Below are 19,489 nucleotides of genomic sequence, written 5' to 3'. Positions count from 1 at the left end.
TTATTAAAACAGAGGTAGATTTAATTATATTTTGGGGTCAGGGGGTTAACAGACAGATATAAATTGATATCAGGAATGGATACACGTCTATCAGTTCAGCATAATGCAGTCTTAGAACTGGTGTGAACAAGACAAAGCCTGTTGACAGGTTGAAAAAGGGTTTGCTGATAGTTGATGGACAATTCCTTTTGGTGCCTCAGTTTCTCATTAACAGAGAATCTTTCAGCTTTTTGCCCTTTAATATATGTGGTTTGAGAATAGAAAAAGCTTGAATAACTCTGCACTGGGTAAGGAAGATAAACTCCTTACAAATCTGTTAAATAATTTATGATCCAGAACACAATAAAATCACAAGGACAGTACAATTACAGATTCAGTGCTTTTCATGCTGCTTTAGTACCTTCTGGCTCTAGAAGCCCATTACATATGGATTCGTCAGGGATATATCACAGGCCAACTCTCAAGATGAATTTGCACTTTGAAGTAAACTATCATGGAGGCAAGGCTTACTCAAAAGACATTAGAATTGAGTTAGCTTAAAAATAGAGAGAGAGCAGCAAGAAAGGAAGCAAGAATAGGGAAAGGAGAATTCAGACAGCAATAAATATACAGGAATGAAGGAAAGTGAGGGGAGAAGGATTGAAATATCAGGCCCCCAAAACTTCAGCTGAAATGGTGCAAGGGGTGAGAGAAAAAAAGTGGATAGTGTAGAATAACAATTAGTTGGGAAATCTATGGTAACAATGAATCCTTCCGTTTAGTTCAGATAAGTTCATAGAGGATAGATCCATCAATGGCTATTAGCCAATATGGTCAGGGATGCAACCTCAGGCTCTGAGTGTCCCTAGCATCTTTTTGCCAGAAACTGGGAGTGGACGACAGGGGGATGGATCACTTGATGATTATCTGTTCTGTTCATTGCCCCTGAAGCACCTGGCATTGGACACTGTCGAAAGAGAGGATTTTGGACTAGATGGACCATTGGTCTCACCAAGTATGTCCGTTCTTATGTTCTTAGTTTCACTGACTCCTTGTGATCTAGAAAATAATTGTCTATCATTTAAGTACAATTTTCTAATTTATTTCCCAATATTCTTTATTAAGAAAAAATTACAAAAAGCAGAAATTATAAAAGTCAGAAGGATAAGATGAAAAGTCAGAAGGATAAGACTGTGGCCGCTGACTATCCCAAATATAGTATGATAGCTATAACTTATTGGACAAAACAGGTATCTCAAGTGGTATTTGTATTTAATAACTGTATATTCCAATTGCATTTTCTGTGATGTTGATCGTCTGTTCACATAATGCCAAATTTTCCAGACAAGAAGTTTGTGTTTCCTTGGGAAGTTGCATTTTTCTCATCATTAGGTTTTGAAGGTGGGTCTACAGCAACGTATTTAATTTGAAAACCACCTGCTGTCACTGAGGCATCTGACAAAAACTTTAAGGTCATGAGATTTCCTAGGGCAAGAGAGAGGGGAAAAGTTACTTCTTTGCTATTGAATAAAAAGTGCTGCTTTGGAATTTTTCTCTTCACTCCTCCCTCCCCAAGAGCTATTGAAGTATTTCCCCCCAAATCTTGGAGCTAAATCCTAAGATCCTTACTCACTTCTTATTCAGACAACATTGAAATCAATATTGGTGTATCTCATTGAAAACTAAGCAAGGAGCTCAAGATTCACCCACCAGTATCAATAAGAGTTTTGCTTGAGTAAATACTGAGTAAGACCTTCAGGAGTTGGATCAGCATTGCTTACTATGGGCAGGGCCAGTTTAATGTAAGCAAGGGACACCCTTAAATTAGATACGATAAATAAGCACATTGGCCCAAATCCTCAAAGGTATTTAGGAAGAGGCAGGGCTGAGTAGGGACTGGGGGAAGGGGTGGAGTGGGGGTGGAGTCTGGAGCGGAGCGGGGGTCAAGCACCCCCTGGGAACTGAGGAAGTAAGTGCCTATGTTAAAAACCCAAAGATACAATGTATTTCCCAATTCCAGAGGCTCCTTTTCAGACATATCCTCTCTAATAAGAGTCTCGGGCCTGATCTTGCAATCCTGATTCCTGAATAATGGGAATACTTATTGACTCAATATTTTGTATGTGGGCAGGTCTTGTAGGACTAGGCCACTGATACAGACATGCTAAACTCCCAAATCAGTGAAGTCACTTTGATGTAAAAGGGAGTTTTGCCTGAGTAAAGCCTACAGAATTGGTCCCTAATTCTTTGTCTAACTAGACTTCTCCAGGATGTCTCTTCTTTTACACTTATTTTTAAGCAAAAGTATTGAATAAAGTATATACTAGAAGGTTTGCATGGTGGCTTATGACATATTAGCCATGAAATGGGCATTTAATCTTCAAATATCTGGTCCCCTGGTCCAGTAGGTTGATATTTTTGTCTACGAGCAATACATACAATATTACCTGTGCTGATGATATCATCTGGAAGTTCATCTCCACAGTACCTGAAAAAAGATTGTAAAAGGTTCATGACTAAATGTGCAAATATGCAATAACATACATGCCACAATGATACCTTAACAGAGAAGGATGGAGTCCCCCTTTCTGTTATGGTCCATAGTTCTAAGTTGTTCTTTGGGGTCTATTCTAACATAGAATTATGTCATTGGCTTAAGTACATTTATCTGCACTATTTCACAAATGAGAGTGAGGGAGGAGAGAAGAAAGAGGATGCAGGAAGCAAAATTTGCAGTAATTGAAGAAAGTAAATGAAATAAAAGAAGGCAAAGAGCTATTCATTTTCATAAGAAGCAATGACTTGAAGCTGAGGGAGGACAACCTTAGATTAGACATCAGGAAAATGTATTAAAGGGGACTTGTCAAGGGAAAAATAAAAAGGGGATTGTGTACTCTCTTTGCTTCTTGATGATGTACAAAGGGGGCATGAAAACCAGTGAGAATTTTAAGAGAGTTTATTTTTCTCTCTGGTTTTTTACATTAGAAATTCAGATGTTCCAAGCTGGAAAACTCCATGATTACGGGGGAACCAGTGAAATGACAACATCACACGAGCAAAGAGAGTAAAAAATTGAGCAAGTAAGTGGGAAAGCAATGTTTCAGACTGTAAGATTGTTTCAAACTCCTTGGGCTATTCGGTCGTTTTTGTTTTGTTTTTGTTAATATTTATTTCGCTTCAATAAAGAACAACATTTTGAGCTAAGTGTATTTTTGCTAATAACTCAACTCCCCCTCCCACATCCCTTCAATTAAGGTGTTAGCGCAAACACTGATCGTGCTCTGAGAGTTCCAAGAGCTCTTCCACCAAAGCCAGGGATGGATGACCATACTTGTATTTCTAAGGTAACAATAAGCAGTTGTTGAGAAAATCTTGCAGGCTTTCTTTATATTTCATAAAGAAGCAAAAAAGGGCAAAACCCTAATTTTTAAAAAAATCTTTGCAGGTCACCTTTACTAGTAGTGAGGAAGACTGCAGAGGAGATGGTTTTGGCAACATCATTGCATATATTCAAGAACATATTAGATGCAGGAGTGATGTAGGAAGCACCCCTGTAAATGCAATGTGGTCAACATGGTCTTTTTCTGAGCATACTGTCAATGAAATATTATACCTTGAACATTTTAACTATATAGCTTCAAATATATGTATAAAGATGTGGAAATTATTTTTACCTGCCCACAAAGCCAGTGATATCATCATAGCTATCATAGACTTCTAAGAAATCAGCCATGCAAGCAGTGTCATCTTCAACATCAAAATCCAGGAACTGTAGATGAATCCGTTGTCCGTACTTTAGTCTGATGTGCCAATAGCATATTAGTTTATTTTCATACTCGTTTGGGTAGCCTGGTGACTTAAAGATGTGCTTTGTGTCTGTGAAGATTCCACCACATTCTTTTGCTAAGAGAAAAATAAAAATAGATTTTTTAATGTGTTTTGATTTGTCATACCTTTTTGTCTGTTAGCTCTTCTGACAGAATCTTAAACAGAACCAACCCAGTATAACAACAGCAAGACTCTTGAGTGCTGTTCATATAGTCTATAACCTCATCATTCTTAACTAGTACCATGGTAGCACACATATGGCGTATATAGTATATATGGAATTGATATGCTGGCAACTAGGGGCCTAATCCAAAGTCTATTGAAGTCAGTGGAAGTGCTCTCATTGACTTCAATAGGCTTCAGATCAGATGCTAGGTGCTCTGTATAAAGAAAATTGGCATGTCAAAGTCCATCTATAGGCCTCACAACTGCACCTATAAATCACTCCACTTCCAACCTGGTCTCTCTTCCTTCAAGTCCCTCCTTAAAATGTTCCCCATCCAAAATGTCTATAAACTCTAGCCCTCATCCCCACTCAGTTAGACTGTTTTTTTGTTTTGTTTTGTTTTTTTTGCATCCTTTTCCCCCTTCCTTTGGGCTTTATCATTCAAGATGTTGAGCACCTGTTCCCATTAGCTTCAGTGGAAGTTGAGGACTCTCAACAGCTCACAAGCCTGGAAGACCAAACACTCAGGGCTGGTCTACACTACCGCTTAAGTCGATGTAAGTTACATCTTCTCAGGGGTGTGAAAAAGACATCCCCCTGAGCAACGTAAGTTACATCGACTTAAGCGCTGTCCACACTGGTGCTATGTCAACCGGAGATGCTCTCCCACCGACATAGCTTTTCCGCCTCTTGCAGAGGTGGAGTAATTATACTGACGGGAGAGCACTCTCCCGTCGGCATAGTGTATCTTCACCAGATGTGGTGCAGCTGCACTGATGTAGGCTCTAATGTAGACTTGCCCTCCGTTTGTACATTGTCTATTTTGATTGTAAATGCTTCAGCACAGATACAGGAAGGACTTGCATCCCAAACACAAGTTGTTGCACAATGTATTAGGGTGACCAGATGTCCCGATTTTATCGGCACAGTCCCAATTTTTGGGTCTTTTTCTTATATAGGATCCTAATATATATCCCTATTTTTCACATTTGCTGTCTGGTCATCCTACAATGTACTGCCAACATCTTTAATACCTCAGAGAACAATGCAGCCCTTAATTCAATTAGCAACAACTTAGCGTTCTCTCCTTGGGATGCTGCCCTTTCTCCATAAAGACAGGCAACTCTTCTCAAATCTGAACAATATTCTCCATCAAGTATTAAGAAATTTATTCACAATGGGAGGGACCCAAATTAACCTCTGAGTGTAAACAGCTCTGGTTAATCATGCTGTCCACTGCCCAAAGAATGTATTTGAAAAACATCTAAGTGGAGAGAGGACAGACAAAGGAGAAAGTAAGGCTGATAGTAATCAGTGCCATAGTCTCTCACACTCTCTTTATTTGCTGAGCATTTGTGAGTGTCTCCCATCCCATGCAGCTATTAAACTGATGACCGCTGAGCTAACATAAACAAGCTAGAACCATGGTGTACACAAATAAAATATGCACAGTTGTATGTATTTCTCTGCTAACCCAAAATGCTGGCTATTTAACACAGGATAGGCCATTTGGAGGGGTTTGAAAGAGAACACAAAGTTAAACAATTTTTCTTGTTGGTGCCTACTTTTTATCTCTTCCCTCTACTTTACTTCCTTCTTCATTATACTAGTGGTACCAGATTATATTGGAACAATATGTGGTGTAAGCCTTGACAGTCATTTTTGGGTAGTTTCTTCTTCATGTGCTGAATCAAAATGCCCATCCTTATTTTTTATCTGCTTTTAAGTATAGCTAAACTTCCTTCCAAGTGTCAGACAGTTAAAGGGGATGTTTATTAAAGGGATAATCATCACTCAAATTTGGGCCAAATTGTAGCAGAAACAAGCTTTTTACAAATAGAAGACAAATAGACATTTTCCTCTGGATTTTTTTCCATACTCCCATGAAAGTTGTCGTTTAAAACAAATAAATACTCTGCTGCAGTGTGTGCAACCACAAAATAAAGCTGATTTAGTTTATTTTAGTTTGTGCAAGCTGAGAAAAATGTAAAAGGAAAACAGGACAATTAATTAATTAATTACTACAATTGAGATTTTTAACATTCTTTTAATTTTAATGATCGAGTAACAGAGGTGAAATATGTTTGTTTACAATATATGATTTTAAATGTTCCCGTTAACATTACTTTTATAAACACACAGACCAAAATATTCAAACATAGGTGCCTAATGTTAGGCATCTAAATAAAAGTAGCTGCTAATCACCCATGGCCTAATCATAAATTTAGGCACATAAATGTACATACCCAAATTGGAAAATTCATTAGCCCTATTATTGATTCATTAGCTAGCAGTCGGTCTATTATTAACCTTAAAAATCTATTTTATTTAGTAAAAAGGCATGTAATTAAGCAACATTGGATTTTTTTTAGACACACCATGAGGGTTGTAGCAATAGACATCCCATCTCTCACTTCTGTTGAGGCGAATCCCATAGTCAACAATGCCGGTCTTTCCAAAGCCACAGCTGGATCCAGCTTTCACTATGGGATAACCGACTCTGCCCTTAGCCATCCAACCAGCAGCACACACATGGAAACCTGTGTGACAGAAGGTTTTGAAAATTCACTCTAAGCAGAAACATTATAAAACTTATTGCCTCATTCAAACTAACATCATTTTTTCTCATTGCCAAAATCTAGTTTATGTATAATTAGCTTAATGCAAATCATATCATAGTACTGAGGCAATTGCTATCTTTTGCATGGAGAATTTTGAATGCAGAGTACAAAATCACTTCTTGTCCTCCAAAATAAATTTTTTTCTCAATGAAAAATAAAAATCAGATGCAGATGGACAGTAAAGCTCCCCACCCTAGAAATTACATTACCAACCTTTGTATTCAAATTAGGAGTCAGATTAGTCATGTAAATATAATACATTGATTGCTTTGTTTCCTTTTCAGTGCCTAATCCTACAACCTCACTCAGTCATTATTCATGGGAATAAGGGTTTTCAGGACTGGGCTCTTTGGGTGGATAAAAAGATGTATACATGGGATAAGCTAAGGCAACAGAAATGCTTATTGAATTAAAAAACAACCTGTTAATACGACGTTATGGCTGAGAGTTTAAAAACAATAAATCAAAAAATTCAAAGTTATTCACTGCTTAGTACATAACAGTTTTCATAAGCTTACCAAATTTTCAAAGTAAAAAACCAGAACACTTCTTTTGTGGTGGTTTTCAGGTTGTGAAATAGTCACAAACAAGAAAATGTACCCTTTTATTGTTTGCTAGTGCCTACTGCCAAGTTTTGATTCAACAGTGATGCTTACATATTCCTCACGATGGACGATTTTTTCCAATAACTTATGTTCTGAATGAGTTGATCATGAAACAATGAACAAAAATGTTAACATTCACTCGGAGCAAGACAACACCTTCAGTGGAGTCTGCACTCATTCAACTCTTCATTCCAAACCCTTGTCATCATACTGAACAGTCTTTCTACTGGATTGTTTGTTCTCAGTATATATGGAGAAAATTTGGCAAGATGTCTTGGATAAACACAATAAAAAGTGTTTTGATTGATTAAATGAAAATTTGGGACATTTCTAGAAGAAGTTCCTGTGGCACTGATCATTTTTTTAAGAAAATGCAGTGAAGGGGAATGCTTCTATCTCCAAAAGCACCCCCTTCGTGTAAGGTTAGTGGTGAGGAGATTGAGGGTGAGGCTGCTGCTCCCAAATTCAAGGAATAGGCTCCTCCATTGTGCTGCACCCACTCTAGGGCTCCATCCCACACAAAGCACAAAGAGTCACACTAGCACTGCAACCAGCTGCTACAACAGGGGTTGGCAACCTTTGGCACCTGGCCTGTCAGGGTAAAGCTGTTGGTGGGCCAGGCCAGTTTGTTTATTTGGAGCATCAGCAGGAACGGAGCCCCGCAGGTCCCACTGGCCGTGGTTCGCTGTTCCTGGCCAATGGGAGGTGTGGGAAGCAGCGTGGGCCGAGGGACGTGCTAGCCACTGCTTCCCACAGCTCCCACTGGCCGGGAACAGTGAACCGCGGCTAGTGGGAGCTGTGTGGCTCCAGGCCTGCAGATGCTCCAGATAAACAAATGCGCCCAGCCCGCCAGCAGCTTTACCCTGATGCACCAGGTGCCAAAGGTTTCCGACCCCTGTGCTACAACTATCTGCAATACAAGTCGCATAGCAGCCCTGAGCAATCAAGGGGGTGGGAAACTGCAGACAGTTCAAGCAGAATGCCTGAGCTGCCTGGGTTTTCTAACAAGATTGCAAGAGCCACCCCCAAAGTCATGACACTTGCAATAACACAAGTGTTGGCAACATGGAGCGTGTGATGTGAGATTCAAGAGACTGCACATTCAAATGCACATTTTCTTTCATACCTATTTTTCTTGCTGCCTCCAGCTGCTGGTATGTGGCTAGTTGTCCTCCTTCATATTCACACACTGCTTTAGCTTCCGCATAGGTGAGCTGATATTTTCCAGCCCGCGCCTCCCTGTGGTACACTCCAGCTGCTCGCTCTGTGGGATCAAAGCCATTAAGAATTTTAGTATTTTTTAGGAGTACAGAATATAGGATCCCAACTGGCCTCCCTTCCTGGATGATATCAGACCTCATTGCTGCCAGCAGTTGATCAGGAACTGCAGCTTGGGCTATTGCCCAGGTGAGAACATAAACAAGATATTCAACTGAACTTTACGTTATTTAGAAAGCTTCAGGAAAATGTGTGTCCCTCCCAACACAGGGGTATTTTAGAGTCCTGTGGGAGGGGGGCTTTTTGAACCACAGTGAGTCAACATACTTCTGAAATGATCCCCAGAACTACTACTTAGAAAGCAGCATCTCTAGCAACAATGAACTCTTGTCAGAAACACTGAGTCTGGAATATCCCACTTAAGCTAAGAGGTGATCTTTCCTGACTGGTATCACAATGTACTTTTGGATATAACTGTGAGAGATATGGCAATGTCCTGCCATGTCCTAGACAAACCGAAGGGAATGAAGTTAAACTTTATTGAATTAAGTTTAAGTATTTTAGGAGTTCATTCTATGAAAAAGGCAATATTTATGTATTATTGTATGTAACTTTTTAAAGGGGAGACATGACTAATGTAAACCCTGGGAAGTGTTATGAGCTGCAAAGGACTCTTTTGAACAATGTGCCAGACAAGACTGAACTTCTAGTTCAGGAAGTTTCCTAGGAAGGAGTGTTTCTCGTCCTTGGGACAGCAAATTTCTCCCTTTGGACCCAACGTTTTGAAGCTACACCTTCAGGTGAAACCATTGCTTGGCTGATTTCCGCAGATCAAAAACTCAGACTTTATAAAGGAGTGAGGATACATGAAGGTTCTTGTTCTGAGCAAAAGCTGTTATGAACTTGCAAAAAACAAACAAACAAACAAAAACAAAAAAACCCCACCCAAAACAAAAAACAAACAAAAAAACCCCACAACCCCACACCTATGTGGGGTTAGGAGGACTGTTTACTGGCAAGAGTCCTTGTTGGAGTTGGGGTGATCTCTGGTCAGCTTATAAGCATGCATGTAGGTTCTTCTGTTATTTTTAATATGATTTCTCTGTAATATTTTTACCTTAAGAATAAATGTGCTTGCTTAGAAAGGGCTGTGTTGTAATTTAACTGTGGGCACTTATGCTATTTTCAGCTTCTGAGGAGAAGGCAAAGCAGGCCTGCTGAGGCAGTCTGACTTGCTAGAGAAGGGGGTAGCTTGGGAATACCATGGTCAGGAGGGAGAGAGACACATGTCTCTGGCCAAGAGAGGTGACAGCTGAGGAGCCAGCCATAGAATGGGGGTCCTTGCTGAACCACAAAGGGAAGATAGAAATGCAGTTGCCCTGAATTATTACAATAATTTTGAGTGTACTCTTTGTAGAATGAATCAGAACTTTGTTCTGAAGGTCTAGAGAAATTACAGAGTTATTTGGATAGAGGAGGTGCAGAAAATTAAAGGGAAGAGTGATGTGACACACATATTTGAGCTACTGTCACATATTAGGCATAGAACCAGAGCAATTGTTAGCTGATGTTTTTCTTATACAAAAAAATTCTTACATTTGTTTTATAACAACATTACAATATTTCTACCATCACTGCTGTTGAAGGGTCCAGTTGATTTGCATGCAGAACTCCCATTGATTTCAATGGGAAACTTTACCCCACTTGAAATCTGACAGAAACTACTGTACATCATGCTACATTGCCATCACTAGTCAACATGACCAAAAAAATTGGCAAATATAAAGCTGTTTTATACAATAGTAATACCACACCATAGGAAAAGTAACCTCTCTTTTGAAAGAGTACTTAGATTCAGTGGCTTTGTCTACATTAGGGACATTGTCAACTTTCCCTCCATTAATCTGTGGTTGGCAATGGTGGGAATCCTAGTGTAGACAGCCTGATGACTGCCAGTACAGTTTTTAGACTCATGTTAATTAGACTTGTTCCCAACAGGGTTAGATAAAAACAGTCTCAGCAGACAGTGGGCTGCTTATATGAATATACTCAAAAATGTCCCTGATGTAGACAAGGCTAATATATATTTTATGGAGTTGGGGTGCTTCCAGTCCAAAAACCTAAGAGATCATAACATATGCTAGCTACATATATAGGATAGAATGTATGCTCTTTGATGGGATCCCCGGGGTGCAGCCTGGGACTCTGGGACCACTGTGGCCCCTTGACTCTCCAGCCTGGGCTGTCTCTCACAATGTTTTGCTAGTGATAAGCAGCAAAGCCCTCCAGGCACTGTTATCACTCAGTACAACCGCAGGTGGAGCCCCACACCCAGCTAGATTGCATGAATGCTCCTGGAGCCACTCATGAATCACACAAAGGCACCAGCCAAATCCCCCCAGCTCCCAGCCTTGTACCTCAGGAATCTACCATCTTGCACTGCTCAAGATGAGCAGTGCAAGTTTATTAATTGGTTCACCACTTCATCAATGGAAAGTGGTCATACACCAGCCTTTGTAAACCTGAGCAGATTTACCAAACACTTCAGGCAAATTCACTGGTAAAGATAATCAGTAAAACAAGTTTATTGATTACGAAATATAGCTTTTAAGTGGTTATAAGTGATAGGGAAAAAGTCAGAGTGGTTACCAAAATAAAATAAAATATAAGCATGCAGTCTAAACTCTCAACCCTATTAGACTGGGCAATATCTAGATTAAGCAGTTTTTCTCACCCCACTGGATATTACAGTTCATAGTAGCCAGTCTTGAAACCTGGGCCAGTCTCCTTTGTTGGAGTCTTCAGTCTTCTGAGAGTCCTTGTTGCTTGCAGCATAGGTGGGGGTGGAAAGGCCAAGCAGGGGGCCATTGTGTTCTGATTTACACCATTAGTCCATGTGCTTGGAGAACACAAGTCCAGGCAAGTCTGACAGGGATTGCTGAGTCACCAGGCAAGGTTGAGTAATTCCCCTGGTGTCGCCTTGTGCAATTGAGTCATTGCATTGTAGCTCCCTTTCTGGACAATGGCTGGTGAGGTCTGTTCAGCACCCACCCGGGCATTGGTTACCTCCCTTGTCATTGTCTCTGGAGAGCCAGTATCCGGGCACTTCCCAAACCCACAACCAGTGGGTTTTCAGTGAAAATCATACAACACAATTATTATAATTTTATATGTATTAATGGTACACATATTTAGATAGAACAATGGATTTCAGCAGATCATAACCTTTTCCCTGATATCTCACATGGCATTCTTTTTGTGAAATATCACAATTATATACAAATGATGAGTATGGGGTTACAGGCTGCTCCTCTGGGGTGCAGAGTGTCACATGCTCCATTTAAAACATTTTCAAGATCCTTTTTGTAGGAGATCCTTTTTGTAGGAGAGAGTTTTTGAGACCACAAAATTGTCATCAATCAGGTTTTAACCTATATATCCTGGCACTTTCTTTCTCCAGTAGTTAAAGTGCATTTGATATAGTTATGTATGGACTGAAAATCTGATTAATATAGTAAAGAGATGCATAATTTAACATTACAGTACTTTCATGTGACAATCTGGGAAATGAGGTAATCAGTTACCAGGTCTCACAAGTAAGCTCACAAATGAATCTAAAAATCAAAGTCTTCAATCCTTCAGTCTCACTGAGCTGTGCTCAGAGCAGGAACCAAGTTTGGGATGTTGGGGGGAAAACGTGGCTGATTTCTGAGACTGTCACTTAGCAAAGGTGACCAGTCCTCAGTGTAATTTAGAGCAATCTCAGGGTTACTTTAATTACTAGATGCCAATAACTTATAACAAAAAGACTAAAATACCACTATGAGGTTCTGGCCAGATCACTGTCCCTTTGGACTTATCCCTCTTATGCATGACAACAAGAATTAATGTGCCAACAAGAATTAATAGCATGCAGTTGCCCATAAATGGGGTTTTCAAATTTTAATCCTTTAGAGGCAAATTTTGCTCCATTTTACCAGTCTGATGAAATCTCAGTGTGGACGGGACATTAATAACAGGTTTGTTCAGGCTATTATTGGAAAGGTTCTGGCTTTGCAATTTTTGTAAAAGCTATTATACTATTAGTAGCACCTCTTTAGTTTTCTATCTTCATAAATTGTATTGTGTGTGGTCTTGTCCTGCTAAAAGCAATCACCACCTTATAGCTCCGTTACTCTTTTATAAAATTGTGTTGGTAGCTTTTGGCTGGATAGCGCCCACACACGTATCCCGCTAAGCTTTGAGGTTTGCTGCTGATTCCATATGCCACTTGTTAATGCTGTGGCATGGTCTATTATAGTATCTATATTTACTGATCACATCTTTCAGAGGTTTTTTTCAAGTACATCCAAGACTGTGCAGGATTGTGATACAACACAACAGCAAAACATCCCTTTGATAAATTAACATACCTATTGTGATGCTGGCAGGCCAGACGCCAGCTCTTGCTCAGGCTGCAGGCATTAGCTAAGAACTGACAACCTCATAAGTGGAGATCAGACCTGTATGTTAGTTTTGCTCAAAATAAGTATTAGTCTTATAAGAATATATTTCAGTGTTTAGACTCTATGAAATGCTTGTATGTTGCTTTATGTATTAATCTCACTTATACTATCCATATCCCATGTTATAGGTAATATTTAAGTGTTTGCTCTGAAACTGTAAACCCCCACAATCAGGACAGAAACATTACCAAGTAAAATACTAGTTTGCCATAGGAGGTGTTGTCTCCTGCCCAACAAAAAAGGTCCATAGACACCGGACCAACTACTGTGGAACATCAGAGGACAAACTACTTTGTTGATTGCTCCCCCAACCCTGAGTAGGAGATATGCACGTGAACTTGTCCCATCATCTTGAACTCTGAGAGAAGGGAATAAATATCCCTGACAAAAAGAAACTGCAACTTTTTGGCTGTTTGAACTCTGATGGGCCAGAGACTCTAAGGCCATGTCTAAATGACCACTTATGTTGGCAAAACTTATGTTGGGACTGGAAGTAACCTGAATGTGGTGTGATTTTTGGTATCACATTTATCACTAAGTTCAGTTTGTCTGGGTGGTATGGTAGACTGGAGAGGCTAAGGGGACTCTCTGGTACTCCATGATAAAACTGTTACAGTGATCCAGGAGTTCACATTTGTGACTGGCTTGGTGAAACCTAATCATAGAACAGACCACCAGTTTGGGGTGTCTGCCCTGCAGTAGGCGCACACTGTCATGAGCCGCTTTAGATAGCATGACATGTATATTGATAGATATACACATATGCACACACACACACTTATTGAGGCACTATCATGTCTCTGTAGTTAAGGCTGAATCAAGTTCTACTTGTACATACAAACACACATCTGATGCAGTTTATACATCCCAAGTGAATGGTTTAATGCTGCCACTAGAGAGCAGGAAGCACTCCAGCTGGAGCTGATTACAGCAGCTAGAAAGGCTATCCTCTGCGGAGGGAGACGTCTGGCTGAGAAAAATATACTCTCCCTGGGTACCTAGCTGGGAACTCTTCCATGACAGTAGTAAAGGGTTCTAAACAGCCCAAAGGCCTGCTTAGTGTAGAGATCTTTATGCTTTCCTCTGGAGAAGTCTTAAAGGGTTGCTACTAGCTAGGCAACAGCCTGCCCCGTAAGAATCCTCTGTAGTATGTAGCATATGTAATCATTTTCCTCTGTATTTGAAACATTGTATACTGGGACCATCCACCACTGCCCTTTGGACCCTACCACAGGGAGTACAGCCTGTCGAGTTAACAATGTATTGTTCTTCCACCATGGGCTCTCTATAGCTCTCCCTGGAGTTCAGGGATGGAGGATGCTGCTGCTGCAAAGGTGATTGACCTTCCCCCAAACCCACTTCCATAACAGCAGGTAAGATCTGAATGTAAAGGGTTCTCTGTGTACAGGTTAAGGACTGCTAGATTTGACCCAATGAAGTACCACTAAAATGAGTGATAGAATGGAGTAAATCAAAATTGAAAATTGAAGGGGAAGCAGAAGATGTAAATTTTTAACTTTGTTCTAAGTGGTCATTGTAAAGAAATATAGTAATACATTAGTGCACGTTAATATTTCACATTATGTCCTTATATTAGGTACAAAGAAGAAAAAGGAAGCCAGAAGCAGGCACTTCTCTTCTGCCCATGAATCTAGCAGTTTTGCTGTTAATCCACAAACCTTAATGGCCAGTTTTGTTCTGTCCTTGGACCAAATACAGCGGTTGCCCTGAGGCAACACTCCACTTAGATTTCAGTGATATTCAGTGTGCGAATAAGGACAAAAGAAAATATAGAATATTAGGGAACAGAGATCTTATTACAACTTTCTGTTGGAGTTCAGTGCGCTTTAGTGAAGCCAGAAAATGTGACAGATAAAGAATTTTTAGTTTGTTTCACAGGATTTCTCCCCCACCAAAAAAAAAATCACAGCTAGATAAGACCATGAAATATGTACACATGGGCTCTGATTCTGGGCTGTGTTCTGGTCCCTTTATGCCACTCCAGCAGGGAAATGGGGCTAACAAGCATCCTGATCTCCCCATCCCCTTACTTTCCCTTCCTTTCGCTGCACCTTGGTGATGGCCTGCTGGGGCATGTGTGACCAGAGTGCTCTGTATTCCACTATTCTGGATTGTTGATGGTCTCTTGGAATCTGTTGCATCCAGTGTGGAAGTTACAGCAGTTCCCGAGGTTGCGCTAGCCAAATTGGCCCCCAGTAGCCCTAGAATCCTTGAGGTGCAAGGGTGACATGCAGTTCTAGTATGTGCTTCAGGACTGGAGCAGCTCAGAATCAGGGCCTTGGTGTTTCAGATTTATCACTTCAGTTTTGCAGAACCACTCACTACCAATATTCCCTCTAAAGCCACGACCTACCACTGGCCCTTGCTAGTTTATCCTGTTAATCAGTTTCACAAATTCATCTAATGTCTAATCTCCATAGTTTCAGTTTACTGATCCTTGCCCTAGGAATGGATTTTAGTTGCACGCCTTAAATCATTTGTAAACAATTTCTGCTGAGCTGAGCAACTCTCCATTACTAAAAAGTATGTTCTCTATTTACACATTTCCTTGTAAACATAACAAGCAGAAGGATCAAATACTCTAGTGCTTGCTGAGGTTCAGTGTTTACTTGTTCTTTTTCCTCTTTGCTCATGAGGAACTTACTTTAAAATGAAAGAAATATACTTTTCTAGTTTATTTTCTTCTCCCGTTATCTGAAGCTGATTAGAACAAAGTATTCCTTTCCCCCTGTCCAAAATACAGCCCTGTATAAACACAATAAAAATGTTTGTGCAAACTTACTCTGATATTGGTATTACAATAACTGCTTTTGGATCATGCCAGAATGTGCATGTTCCAAAAGCTGACTTCAGTCAAATAAATGTTAGTGTAAAGCTAATATATTCAGCGGCACTAAGTATCCATGTTTAGTGAATTTGAACACAATACATTGGGTAGCATAGAAATAAGATGAAGGGAATTTCTAGTCTACATTTCTAGCCTGTCCTGATATCAAGACATGATAGTTCTGTGTCATTGCTATGGTGCCTTATTTTACTGAAAAAAAGTTCTCATTCTGGTTTGGATATTGCTTTGCCAGAAGAGAGGAAGCAAAGGAAAGTTCAAATGTGACTATGCCCTGTTTTACAGGTGCTCCCATTTACCTCAGTAGGGTTGGTTCTTTTCTTTCCTGTATGTGTTATGGGATAATTAAATCATGACTGTGTTGTTTTGTTGGACATGGTATTTTTCCCCCCTACAGTCAATAGGAGATGGGACTGTGGTTACTTATTGTTCACATTACAACTGAAACATTGTTATGATTGTATAAAAGTGTGTGGGGTAGTAACGGTCAAAATTCTCCTCAGTTCACTGCATTATGTTTTGGCTGCACAAGCAGCAATATTTTTGTTGCAATAATTAGACGGTAGGGTGTAGGTGGAGACCCTCTGTTTAGTGCAGTGGTCTGAAGCGGTGACCTCAGGCCCTCAGGGTAAAATATTTGAAAGTTATGGTCTGAGGCACTCCATGGGTTCTCCTTTTTGGAGATTGAATGAGCTAGTGTTTTTCTTTCATCTTTCCTGTCACTATAAATCCTTTTATTGCAAGTGGTGCTGACACCAGTGTTTTTGGTTTAATAGAGGGAAGAGTAGTAATCCATGGTGCCCTGATTCAGTCCAGTTAACACCTTGCTTCTTCCTTTTAAAGAGAAAGGAAGCAAAACTAGAAGGAGACTAAAGCACTCCATTTCCACTCAATCCATACAAAAGGCAGCTGCTGAGATTATTTTTGTCCTTACCCTAAAGGCTCTTCACAGCCATCTGAGCCTACTTACCCTGGTGTCTTATCATGTCACCTCTCCACCACTGGTCAGCCAGCAGTGCCAGTCTTAACTGCTTCTCACACAAATGTCTGATAAGTTGTCCCTTAGGCATAGTATACCCTCCTTTTGGTGACCATAGAGACACTACCCTCTCCTCCTTCATAGCCCTCCTTCTCTGTGATATCTCAAATACATTTAAGAAAGAGTGGCTATGCTCAGGACTTGGTGGGGAGGGGAAGTACTTAAAAATGAGTATTTGTATAGAAAAGATTAGTGAGCGAGAGAGAGAGAGAATGAATGTTTCCGTTCCCCCACCCATATTTCATATATCACTTGTCATTTAGTTTTCAAGTTTTTTTTTAGGGAAGGGACTAGATTTACCTATGTGTATGTTTAGCACCTAATAAAGTGGTCCAGATCTTAAATCTGGCCACTATGCAATGACTAATAATAAACATGAATTAAACTAACTAGAAATCTTTTAAAGAGATCATAATGTACTGTAAAAGATAAAATAGTGTATAACTATTACTCCATAAATCAGCCATTTCAGACACACATTTGCTTGGTCGTTCTTTATGTTAATGTGTTTTGAATTAGTGTTCTTTCCATTGCATTTGAAAATGTATGATTTTAAGAAGCCCTTTTACCCATATATGAAAGAATAGACTGCTGCCACAGTATTTGTACATACTTCATTCTTTCATAATTATTCCCCACAACTGCTTGATGATGCCAGCAAACCATAAGAAAAACCAGTACACACTTTCCAAGAATTTTTACTGAAAATGTAGGAAGTATTATATCTGTGGGGAGAGCTATTACCTCAGCATTCTTTAGTTTCACATGTAGGACACCATGTATTTGTTTTATGTTCATGCAAAAACTAGTGTGCTCCTTTTACAGCTCTTTCCTTTTACACTTTCATATTTTTCCTTCATTAAAAGAATTGTCATTTAATACTCAGTTTTTATTTCAGCTCATGCTTTCACATAATACACTCAACTTACATAGTTCATGGATTCTTTTCCTGGGTAGCCTTTAGTTAGAAAATAAGTGTGAAAACATTAAGAAAATTAGGCAAAAATAGTAATTACTCAGGTAAAATTCCTATTGATTTCAATGCAAGATTTTGCCCTTATTGATGTACAGTACATTTTTATATCATTTTAAATAACTGGTTCTTTCCGCAGCAAAGTGAATGAATAAAAATGAAAAGAATGAATGCATATTGTTCTTACCTAACCAAATAGAGTTATGCAGTACTCCATTCTTGAATCCCCAACTTTGAGCTTCGTTCCACAACAAGACAAAGAAGAAAATTAACACGATCATCTCTTCTGTCTGAGCTATTAGATTGTAAATGCTCTCCGTTGAAGCAGTCAGGGTAACCTCTGCTAGCAGCTGCCTAAATTCTGTTGGAGCATCTGGTAACCTGATCTTAAATAGTACGTTTCCATGTGAGGTCAGCAAGCCTGCTCCAATTGAACTTTCTGTAGTATTGTTACAGAATTAAATGTGATGTCGGAGTTGGTTGGTCTGACTCATTTTATGGCTCCCTTGCTGATGTGTCTGCTCCTCAATGTATCCATAACTACCAAAGCACATGTGAAAACTTATGTGCCAAAATTTTCTTTAGCGCTCACGCTCTTCAAATATATTCCTGCCTGTGCTAAAACTAAGGAGCAAATCTAACAGGGGATGATGATTTTACTCACACAATACATTTTCTGTTGTCATTTAAACATTCTAAAAGTCTGGTCTGGTGGAATTTCTCGGGGACCCGACTGGGAAAAAGCAGTAGTACAGGTAATGCTTTGCCTTAGATTTAATAATTTTATTAAGACGTTGAAGTAAAAACAAAACAGTACAGAGTTCAAGCATAGACGTTTCTGGGGATCAGGGAATAAGGTAAAGATTATCAAGGGGTGTGAAATTTGGTTTAGGAATGGGTGGCGTAAGGAATACATAATCTGCAATCTCCCTGATTGGGCGTAAAAGTTTAACGGGTCAAAGTACAGACATTGAGATATGGGGGTATGTTCAGGTGTGGAGTATAATGAGTGGATATGATGATGAGGATCGATTTACCCTCATTTGGTGGGATTTAATGTTCAGTGAGTTTATGGTTCCAGTTCATATGGTCCAATGGAACAAGTCTCTCAGTCCCTTTCCCATAGTTGATGAATGATGTCGTACCGGCTCACACCTCCTGGTACAGTCGGTGGCCGGTGATGTGTTCGATGTAGATGTTCCTGGACCATCAGATGGTTTCGAGACCATGAGGTGCCATATGAGCTGTGCGTAGCGTCGATCGATCTCAGAGGTCCACACCACATGCTCGTTGCAGGGGTCCCAAGTGCCCAGGACTCAGACGATCAGGGCATCCATCTGCACCTCGTAGCCCTTCGCTCTCAGGGTGTCGGCCAGAGGGGTATATTTTTCCAGCTTTTGAGCTCGGGCTTCACGGAAGGCCGGGGTCCTGTTCTCAAAGGAGACCGTGACGTCGACGAGGATGATCTTTTTCTGGCCTTGTTGGTGACTACCATGTCAGGTCACAGCGGGCTGTCAGTACCGGGGATGGTGCAGTTCACGGCGACCTCCCCCAGGAGCAGCGTGATGGCTTTCACCAGGTGGTTCTGGATGGCATTATGGCGCAGCTGCCAGGCTCTGGAGTGGGGCTTGCAGCTGCACAGGACGTGCGGCAGGGTCTCGTTGGAGTAGCCGCACTTCCTGCAACGCT

At 40.2% G+C, this 19,489-nt stretch overlaps 1 protein-coding gene across 1 annotated transcript; it reads right to left on the bottom strand.

The window, feature by feature from the left end:
- Positions 1-18,169, bottom strand: TNFAIP6 (TNF alpha induced protein 6). The gene is made up of 6 exons (XM_073304731.1): positions 17,988-18,169; positions 8,326-8,463; positions 6,352-6,513; positions 3,654-3,882; positions 2,427-2,467; positions 1-1,464 (listed from the first exon to the last, which is right to left on the bottom strand). The coding sequence occupies exons 1-6, from the start codon at positions 18,079-18,081 to the stop codon at positions 1,301-1,303; spliced, it is 828 nt and encodes a 275-aa protein (XP_073160832.1). The 5' UTR covers positions 18,082-18,169; the 3' UTR covers positions 1-1,300.
- Between the last annotated feature and the right edge of the window lie 1,320 nt (positions 18,170-19,489).

The sequence above is a fragment of the Lepidochelys kempii genome, chromosome 11 (genome assembly GCF_965140285.1).
Source record: "Lepidochelys kempii isolate rLepKem1 chromosome 11, rLepKem1.hap1, whole genome shotgun sequence".
NCBI classification, from domain to species: Eukaryota; Metazoa; Chordata; order Testudines; family Cheloniidae; genus Lepidochelys; species Lepidochelys kempii.
This window is presented reverse-complemented; position numbering and strand designations above follow the sequence as displayed.

Excerpts from the sequence above, each read along its gene's own strand:
- TNFAIP6 (XM_073304731.1), bottom strand. The coding sequence starts at position 18,081 with ATGATCGTGTTAATTTTCTTCTTTGTCTTGTTGTGGAACGAAGCTCAA. Across the intron at positions 8,464-17,987 it reads GCATAACTCTATTTGGTTAG|AGCGAGCAGCTGGAGTGTAC; the intron begins GTAAGAACAATA and ends TTGATCCCACAG. Across the intron at positions 3,883-6,351 it reads CTATTGCTACAACCCTCATG|CAAAAGAATGTGGTGGAATC; the intron begins GTGTGTCTAAAA and ends TTTTTCTCTTAG.